Here is a 10000-nt window from a genome sequence, read left to right as displayed (position 1 = left end):
CTTCACTTCACATCTTCATCCTTTCATCGTGCTCGTTAGCTCCGATTAGTGTCACACGCTTCCTCCTTGTCATGCTCCCCCAACACACACGCACAGACGCACGCACGCACGCGCACAGTGAGGCCACTTTGTGAGCTGTTTGCTGGGTCGGATGATGAATGTCTTGTGTCAGGTGTTGTGCTGGTGGTGTTCCAAGTGAAGCAGGCGAAAAGGCGCCACGTGAACGTGAGCGCGACATGAAGAGGAGCTCGCGTGGAGGTCAGAAGGAGAACAGAAGAGGCGCAAAGAGGAGAGCGCTCGGTGACCTTCGACACAAAGGAACGAGACAACTGTGAGAATGTTTTCATGATCAGCTCACGTAAAGTGGGGATAAAAATACATTTGACACGGCGGAGAGAGGCGCTAAATAAAAACCCTGCCAGTCAAAAAATCTGCAAGTATAGAAAAAACATGGTGAAAAAAAAAATCAAAGCCTTTCTCTCAACTGTCAACTGTCAATCAAATACCAGCACTGGCACTTGAACACAGAGATGTTACTTGATCGAGCATCTTGCCCACACAACATTTGATCAAGCAAAATTCGTCTCTGGTGGCAGGAATATACGCCAACAGATTGTCATGGGGCTTTTCATGGGGCTGCTACAACAAGGCGCTCTAAAGCAGTCACACCAGCCTGAAGTCCTGGTCCACATGCTGGCTCTCAAATCAGCAAACACCTCACGCTTGGGTCTTTCTCTGTGTTACATGCATGCACTCGCGCCCGGCAACGAGGCGCTCTAAAGCGGTCTCGCCGGCCTTCTATCCAAAGAGAAGATGCATTTTCAAGGCAGAAGCTAAGATAGATTCTTAACTGCATGTCACAATTAAGCTGCCGATGCCAAAAAAGGTGCTCAAGTTTTGGGATATCGGGTGACTCATACTGACTCAGGGGTTCGAGTGCCACACCTGAAAAACCAAGAAAACCCGAATCCACAATCGAGTACCACTGTTACATATTCGTCACGCTATGAAGACATTTTCTGTAGTTTCTTTCATTAGCGGAAATTACCGATGCATTCATCTTTGTCAGGTCCGGATGCAGGTTAGAACAAGAGCTCCAGTGCAGCAGACCAGAGGTCAAAGTGGCCGTGATCAGGAAGACCAGGATCCAGATTGAGGGTGGAACCGAGCGACCCGATGACAAATTCAGCAAGTTGACGAGCGCACCTGAGGAGCACGTCCCCATTCAGGCCACAGAGCCCTTGGCCGAGGTCTTTTTCTGTCTGGTGACCAGAGTGAGCCTTCTTCTGGATTTTCTCCTCACCTCTTCCCGCTCTGCTCCAGGTGGATCTTCGTATGAGGACGAAACCACCATCTCACGGAGTCCAGAGGAGAAGGAAGACCAAGATCCACCCCTCGAGAATTCGAGGAAGAGGTTCAATTCCAAGCCATTCATCCATCTTCAAACAGATCAATGCATGTCACCCACCAATCAAAACCATCTCTTCTTAGGTCAACTGCGCCTGTCCAAACAGATCAATGCATGTCACCCACCAATCAAAACCTTCTCCTCTTCTTAGGTCAACTGCGCCTGTCAATCACCGCGGAGGCGAGCCACCTCGTCATTTGCAGTAAGTGGACCGATCACAAGAGCGACGCAGACAGTGGTTCTTCCCGTGTGTGAATCCCTCTTCCTTTTTGGTGTCACCCGCAGTACACGAGGCCCGAGGCCTCATGGCCAAGACGTCGCGGTTATGCGATTCACAAGTTCGAGTGAGGATGACGTCGTCTTTGTGTAGATGATGCCGACTCTTCGGGATCTTTCTTGACCTGTGTGTGTGCTTGTGTGCGTGCATGGGCGTGCGTGTACCTTTGCTCAGTTGACATCTGACATGAACCGCAACATCGTAATGAAGACTCCAACAGTGAATAACAACAAGAACCCCGAGTACAACCACCATTTCCTGCTGTAAGTCACACATAGAGACAGAGGCGCACACACACACACACACACACACACACACACACACACACACACACACACACACACACACACACACACACACACACACACTAATACTACTATGACTACTACTGTACACATGCTAATCGTGTTAGCGTACACATGTGCTCACTGAGTGTGTGTGCGTGTGCATGTGTGTGTGTTTCAGGCCAATAAGTGAGAATGTCCATCAAAACAGGCTGACATTGTCAGTGCTCAGAAGACACACGGAGAGCTCAAAGAAAAAGTAGGTGAAGCTTTGGAAAGAGCTCAATTTCGACAAAAAAAAAATGGCAGTCATCAGCCGTCGTCAGCGGCTGTCAAATGACTCCCAATGTGCAATATGATGTTTGGCCTTCGGTTCGTAACCTACTTTGTTTAATGAGATACACTTCATTTTCTCTTCCGCGGCCATTACCGCTCCTCTTTGTTTGGATGCCATGCTCTAATAAAGGATGTAAAAATGTTCGCAATTCCAGTAAAACTCACTGCAACAAAGAGTCGCTTGCATGTCGCCGTTTGGGATCCAATGACAGAAAATAGCGGTGGGGATACATCTATTTCGTCGTATCGAGCGCGAATTACTTGAGTTAGTGCTACTCCGGGCTTCCGTATCGTCTCCCCCTCCCTCCTTGTGCTCTGCGACTTCAAGTAACTGCGCCACCTGGCGTTTAAATGCCTGTATTACAAGTCCAAATGAAATGAATGCAATAATTTACATCGAACCTTAATTGTGTACTGTACCAACCTTCGGCGGGCCGGATTAAAAAGACCAACGGGCCGGATCCGGCCCGCGGGCCGTAGTTTGCCCATGTCTGCGCTAGACCTTAGTCAAAAGTCAAAGGACGCTCACGTCTGCTACTGAATGTGCTGCGCAGCCAAAAGTTTATTCTCTTCGCAAAAAATGTCAGACAAGGGCCATTTTGCTACTTCCGACATGCAAATGACACCCAGACAACGGACCGATACAGTCCGGTGGTCAAAGGAGGACAGAAAGGAAGACAACGGTTTCTCGTGGAAATGCAGGCGTTCAGGTTCAACCGATATCAAATACGAAATGATTCATTACAGTTGAGTGAAAACGTATTCTTATTGTTTGTGTGTTTCTCGACTGCTGTGTGTGGTGTGCTCATGTTTGTGCTTTGTCAGGTGCTGTCAGCTGATTGGCTGCATGAGTTTCAGGATCGGTCCCCTCATTTCATCGCGGAAGGTGAGTTACAACTGCCAAAGGTTGATATCAACTATCTGTCATTTCTTTGGGAAATCACTGAATGTTAATTTGTTCCACGAACTGAATGTTCCGCATATTCATAAAATCCAGCATCTCACATGAATGGTGGCTTGGGGCCCATACGTGCCAGGCCACCAAAACTTACTTCCTGCTTTGTGCACGTTGACTTGCAGCTGGTCAATGGTTGGTTCTACCTACTGGGGGCGGAGTTTGGATGGAGGAAACACCTGAGGGTGACCACACAAACCATCAGAACCATGACGTCGCCCTCTCGGTGGCCAGGTGAGTACGACATCGTCCGCGCGCTTGCGGTTGATTGGACGAACAGCTGATCAGGTCGGATTCTTTCAGCCGTTAGGTGTTGGCATCACCTCAAAAAAGTTGGAGCTGGGCCCTTTAAGATTGTTGAGAAACATCCGGTAGCATCCAAAGCAGTGATGGAGACACCCACGCACGTTTACACAATGGCATCTTGAGTTACGAGTGCCTAAACTTACAAGTTTTTTTTCAGTTATGCGCTTGGTCGTTTTATTTATCTATTTATTTATTTGGCTTTGCGTTGCAAGCCAAAATGGGAAATATGAGCAAACTTCTGAGACGCTGCCACTCTAGTGAAAAAATCCTGGAGGAATGTAGGTATTGTGATGCCCTCGCATGTGGGCAAGGGGAGCCACCATCATGCCCATAATTGTTTCCAGACACCCACGTCCTCAGGAATAAGATAAATTGAGTTTTGAAGTTGGTCGCAGAACAAATCAAGGCACAGCTTTATATGGATACAAACATATGTCCTGTATAGACACACACACACACACACACACACACACACACACACACACACACACACACACGCACCACACAGATGTGTGTCATGTGATGTAAAGTGCAGTGATAGAAATAGATTTTAAGTGCTCACCGCTCCAAAGAGTCCCCACGGTCGCCATGGGGACCACAAGCTGCTCAGAACCATGTGACCCTCAGCACACCTTTGTCCTATTTAACACACACACACTCACACACACACACACACACACACACACACACACACACACGATCACACGCACACTCACAAGCACAGAGAGTCAAAGCGCCTCCCTCTCGTGACATCCCATCATGACAAGATGTGAAAGCAGTCGGTGTTGAGCATCTCGGGGCAAGCGAGAAGAAGAGGAAGGTTGCCTTTTGGAGAAGTGAAGTTTGGATCTTCTTGCTGGTGTCGCCACCACAAGACGCCGCTCTCACGCGGGGTGAGAGGGGTCACATTGTCAGCTGTCAATCAACAATTGTGTTGCATCATCCATTTTCATCAGGACAACTTTGGCGGCGGCGGCGGCGGCCATGTTCTGGAAGCATGCCAACTGGTCCTGGCGCAATGACCGCTCCGACTGTGATGATCATGAGAATCACGATAGCTACCATGATTGCGATGACGCTTATCTGCTCGCTGCAGAACTCTGCACCGGCGGCGCCTCCGACTCTGCTGCCACTCTTTCAGACCCAAAGCGCTTCACTGACCCGGCGCCCAGAACCACCCGACTGCCAGGACCGGCAGAATCCGTAACAGCCGGCCAAGACGCCAAACGGAACGTCGCCCCGGATGCCGACCGTGATGGCAAACGGGACGGCAACTGGGACACAAAACAGGGCACCGACCGGAGCGCCAACCGAGACGCCAACCGAGACGCCAACCTGGACGCCAGTACTCAACTGACGGTGAGTCTGAACTCTGCATTCTGACAACTCTCCGTCTTTTGGGACTGGCGCTGTTCTTGTAAAGGCGCTAGCGGATGCAATCAAAAGCCTTGTGGGAAATGTAGCAGGGTTAGCTAGCTTCGCGTGTTATTGTGGGAAAGTCCAGCTCCTAAAATTCAGGAAGCTTGAGCTTGTGGTTTTGTGTGTGTGTGTGTGTGTGTGTGTGTGTGTGTGTGTGTGTGTGTGTGTGTGTGTGTGTCTTATCAAAGGGACACATGCAGTGTTTGTATGTGACTGTGCGTTTCCTGCCATTATTCTCCTGTACACTCACAAGCACGTTCACACTTGAGCACACAGTCCCCCTTTCGTGTGAGAGTTGGACTGAGGTGCTGCTACTCGTTTTCGAACGGATTCTAGACAGTTGTGGCATCCGGACCAGGTTTAGATGTATAGACGTACTCCGCTGAAGGCGGTCTAGGGTTGGACTCGGTTGCTCGAGGTGAGGGCCGGTGCAGTTATCGCGTGGCGTCATGCACACCATTTCCCGCCTGTGCCGCTCGTGCATCGGACAGAACTTGCCTCAGGTCGGTACCGCCGGGCCTTCTGTGTCCATCTTTGATGGACTTCTTCAATCTTTCATGTCCGGCAATAGATGCACTTAGTGTGTGTAGGTGAGAGTGAGCGAGAGACAGGTTTATAAAAAATGTACACGCATAAAAAGTGTATGATTTTATTTTTTTCCATACGACTCCATGTGTGGGTATTCAATCACTGTTGTTGTGTGTGGAAAGGAAGTGCTCGTGCTTGGCAAAATGTTGATTCATATTACGTTAAATTTGCATTTTGTATATGTATAGTTCAAGTTTTGGAAACTGAGCAAAGATGGCGTTCATGTGGCGATGTTGTGTTGGTTGCCCGCCGGTTCCGTTGGCGCCTCCGGTTCCCTGCGGAGTTTTGTGTGCTTTTCTTTGACAAATGTTTGCAAGGACAAGGTTTGCTGGCTCAGGAGTCCATCTTCCTCCAGAAGATGAAATTCCCACACTCGGCTTGACTCGAAGTCAGCGGCGGGTGAAGGTCGTGCGAGTCCACAGTGAAGGTCGTCTCTGCGGAACAATGCAAACAGCGCAAAGAATCCGCTCGGAGAAAGGTCGCACGGTGGGACTTCCGCGGGAGTTTTAATTGCGTGTGTCAGGCTGACGACTTTGAGGATGCCGGCTTTACTCTGTCACGCGCTTGACGTCGTCATGGAAACAGAAGCGCCAATACTATCAATTGGCTGAAGACAGATGGCAGCCATCTTACTGACTTTTTTTTGTTGTTTTTTTGCAGAAAACACTGTTCTTTTGTGTGTGTTTTTTTTTTTTGGCTAGCATCCCTTTATGGAGTGACAACATGTACATTTCGCTGCAATTTTTTTTTCCTGATGGGCTTTGCTTTGCTTTCACTATTACGATTCCCAAGCACGGCTCTACAACTCCAAAAGTGATACAATTGCGAGGAGCCCTACTGTCATGAGATCAAAGCTACGATGACAATCCACATGATAATCATGACGATCAAGACGATGAAGGTCGTGATGGTGATCGCCACGACAATGACGACCATGACGATAACAATTGCGATCACAGTAATAACGATAACGACCGAGATGGCGACCATGTGTTCTGCATCCTTAGGTCAGCGTCATCCGAGGACAAGACGGCTTCGGATTCACCATCTGCTGCGACAGTCCCGTGCGAGTCCAGTCCGTTGACGCCGGTGAGACCTCCTCCCTTTGCCAACAAAACCCCCTACCTTCTACGACAAGTCCTCCATACTTTAACGACAAAACCTCCAACCTTTTCATCGTGACTCGGGAAGTAGCTTCATCGGAAGATAGAATAGAGATTTAAGATCGCTCTTACAGGAACAATCACTTCGGCATCTCACAATTTGCAGCTTTAGGGTATAAAATATGAGCATGCAATTATCAAAAAGACACATTTATTCAGAGGGGAAGGGGCTGAGGACACATCCCTGAGGTGTCCCTGTATTCAGGATGAGAGTGCAGGAGGTATTTTTTCCACTTCTACAAGTTTCTCTTGTTTGCTGTGCCCATCGTGGTTTCCCCGGCGATAGGCGGTCCCGCTCATCAGTCGGGCCTCCGCCAAGGCGATGCCGTTTTGCAACTCAACGGACTTCCTGTGGAGATCTGGAAGTGTGGAGAACTGGCTCACGCCATCAGGTGACGCCTCGCTTTCACACCTCAGCGGCCAACGTTGGCGTCACCTCGACGCAATAAGAAAGTGTGCATGCGCTTGCGCCTGTGTCAGGAGTTGTCCCAGTCATATCGTCCTGGTGGTGTGGAGAAGCTCACCTGAGGTCAGGACGTGCTGTGAGACTTTGCATCATCCACCAGGAGTTAGCAAGGTGAGTCTCATCATGAGGGTGTGGTCATTTTTGTGACGATAGCCGCTCGTGTTTTGGATTAAGCAATCAAGTCTTGACTAATTGTGATGAGATTTCAACGGTGCTCTTCACAGACCACCAAGCTGCTGCACCAGCCTGCCCACACTAAACATGGCCGCCGCAGACGCGATCGGGGTTCTGTGGTGTCCTCCAGTCTGGAGGTTCTGGGTTCTCTATGGAGGGATCGTAAGGAAGAAGAACAAGGAAAAGAAGGCGAAGAAGGAAGAGGAGGAGAAGAAGAACCACCTTGCACCTCCACCCTGAAAGGCACCTGTGTGACATCATCAAATGGTGACAATTACATCATCCTGTCCCCTGTGGCGCCACAAGAGCAGGTGAGTCTTAGGGGCGGTGCTACTCTGCTAAGCTACGCTGTGCTAGTTTGTCTTGTAGTCTTACAGTATGTTGTGGGATGCTAATATTTTGGTGGCCGGCACGGCTCAGACAATAGAACGCTGTCAAGTTTGTGCCATCAACCCTCGGCATTTGGAACCTGCATGCTTTCGATGTTTTCCATCAACTCACCTGATTCAAACGATCAGCTGATCAGAAAGCTCTGCACAAGAAGCCTGATGACGATGCTGATCATTTGAGTCGGGTGTGTTGGAGGAGGGAAACCTCTCAAACCCGCTGTTATGGAAAACAGTGACTTTCCTTGTACATATCTGTCTTCTCTTTAGATCGTCCATCCCATATTTGAGGACAGAAGCACGACCATTGGTATGTCTGCTGTCTCGTCCATCCAATTTGGGTTATACATACATCCATTTCCAATATATACGTCAATATATACATATATATTAGGGCGTCTGTACCAGACTCACCCCAGACGAGGCGTGAACCTCCTCGACGAGGGCCAAGTTGGGTCGCCGCAGCAAGCGCTCACCCACTGGCCAATGGGCTCGGCTCCTCTCCAGTTGTCCTGCGCCTTCTCCTCTACGCTGCGCAACTACGCCACCTACGGCAACTACGGCAGCTGCCAGAACTACCAGAACTGCACCATCATCCAATCGCATCGACCCTCCTGCGGCATCGGCGAAGCGCCCAAAACGCTCATCTTCCCCATCTTTGTCGAGGTCAGCGGAGATCCTTGACCTTTGAACCCTGTTGCGGTGTTGGTGGTGGTGTTGATGCGGTGCTGATGTTCCCTTGGGACAGCCTGTGGACTTGTGCAGCCCCGACAGAGCGCTACAGATGTCGGAAGAAATGCTTCTCCACCAGGCGCAGCAGCTCCCCCGCAAGGTGTCGACAACTTGTTCCATTTTTTTTCCCCCCTCACATCACCGAAACATGCTCGCACACTGCTGAGACTCTCTCCGCCACATTACTGAAATGCTCTCACACTTTAAAGTGAACAGTCTCATGTAAGAGTGTGAGAATTAAATCTTGCGATCACGGCGTCCCCCCGGAAGGTGACCGTGTTAATCTACGACGACGTCCTACTGGTCAGCAGAGAAGACCACGCCGGACGCTGTCACGTCCTCAAGAGTCCGCTCTACTTCAACACGCTGCAAATCCAAGAGGGTAGGCCGCCTGCTTCTTTATCCACTTGGAATGGGTCGCCTCCGTCACCACGACGACGACGACAATGTTGACGCTGACCACGACGATGAATATGACGGTGGCGGCGACGATGATGAAATCGATGATGTTGATGAAGATTTTGACGATGACAAAGATGACAAAGATGACGATGATGACGATGATGAAGATGTTGAACGTTATTTGCTCGGTTTTGTTTCAGTGGCGTCTGCGCCTCATCACATCTTCTTCCTGCAAAGTTCCATGAGCTGCTGGCAATGTTTGTTCAGTTTGGAGGCCTTCAGTCTGGAGCAGAAGGTTCGAGTCAGCCTCTGTCTCCACGACAACATCCAACGACAGCTGGTTGCCAAGGAGACTGGCCACTCCCAGCAGGTACTTCTACCAACTACGCCAAACTTTGTGATTTTTCTCGTCGTCTGTGCTGACACCATGTTATGCCCCACCTCCCGCCCACCCAGTTGTTAGCCTCCCCCTCTGAATTGGGGCTCTTCCTCTCTCGGCCGTCTTCCCCCTGTGAGCCCCTCTCACATCCCCCCTTTCCCTCCCCCCGTGACCCTCCCACCCAGCTCACAGCCCCCCCGTGTCTCGCCCTTGCCACGAGTGTGTGCGCCCCGACCCAGCTGCCCTCCCCTCCCCCGTCAGCCCAGCCAGCCCTCAGTCCCGTGTGGAAGGGGAGGGGGGAGGAAGAAGAGAAGGAGGAGAGAAGACGCCATCAAGAGGAGTTAAGCTCCACCTCCAAAGCGGAAGGTCAGCCTCAATCATGACGTCACTTATTGCGCGCTTTTTTTTGACGGATTGTTGATTAAAAAAAGTCGAAATGATACAAACGTACTTGCGTTTGTATTCAGGCCTCAGACGTTGCGCGTCCGAAGGGTCCTTGCGAGCACAACCGGAATCGACCCGCTCACTTTCCGACAGCACCATCCACCGCCTGACCTTTGACCTTCACGCCCGTCCCACCTCCACTCAGACCCTCAGGAAACACCTGACTTCAGAGGGGGTCACCCTAACGCAAACGCTCGCGTTGCTCCGTGGGGCCAAGGTACACACACACACACACACACACACACACACACACACACACACACACACACACACACACACAC

At 50.3% G+C, this 10000-nt stretch overlaps 1 protein-coding gene across 1 annotated transcript in view; it reads left to right on the top strand.

The window, feature by feature from the left end:
* The window catches only part of LOC109525150 (regulator of G-protein signaling 3-like), a 12574-nt gene that overhangs the window by 384 nt on the left and 2190 nt on the right, over nt 1-10000 (top strand). The window contains exons 2-22 of the mRNA XM_019885441.1: nt 173-331; nt 1082-1250; nt 1324-1414; nt 1560-1610; nt 1694-1752; nt 1860-1948; nt 2151-2228; nt 3131-3191; nt 3386-3494; nt 4663-4925; nt 6581-6662; nt 7023-7128; nt 7217-7313; nt 7427-7687; nt 8033-8072; nt 8157-8428; nt 8511-8594; nt 8765-8876; nt 9097-9266; nt 9461-9641; nt 9743-9936. Of these exons, the coding sequence (XP_019741000.1) occupies nt 173-331; nt 1082-1250; nt 1324-1414; nt 1560-1610; nt 1694-1752; nt 1860-1948; nt 2151-2228; nt 3131-3191; nt 3386-3494; nt 4663-4925; nt 6581-6662; nt 7023-7128; nt 7217-7313; nt 7427-7687; nt 8033-8072; nt 8157-8428; nt 8511-8594; nt 8765-8876; nt 9097-9266; nt 9461-9641; nt 9743-9936 (2728 nt within the window). The remainder of the gene's footprint in view (nt 1-172; nt 332-1081; nt 1251-1323; nt 1415-1559; nt 1611-1693; nt 1753-1859; nt 1949-2150; nt 2229-3130; nt 3192-3385; nt 3495-4662; nt 4926-6580; nt 6663-7022; nt 7129-7216; nt 7314-7426; nt 7688-8032; nt 8073-8156; nt 8429-8510; nt 8595-8764; nt 8877-9096; nt 9267-9460; nt 9642-9742; nt 9937-10000) is intronic.

The sequence above is a fragment of the Hippocampus comes genome, unplaced genomic scaffold (genome assembly GCF_001891065.2).
Source record: "Hippocampus comes isolate QL1 unplaced genomic scaffold, H_comes_QL1_v1.1 scaffold78, whole genome shotgun sequence".
Taxonomy (NCBI): domain Eukaryota; kingdom Metazoa; phylum Chordata; class Actinopteri; order Syngnathiformes; family Syngnathidae; genus Hippocampus; species Hippocampus comes.
The sequence above is the reverse complement of the archived record's forward strand: the minus strand, read 5'-3'. Positions and strand labels throughout refer to the sequence as shown.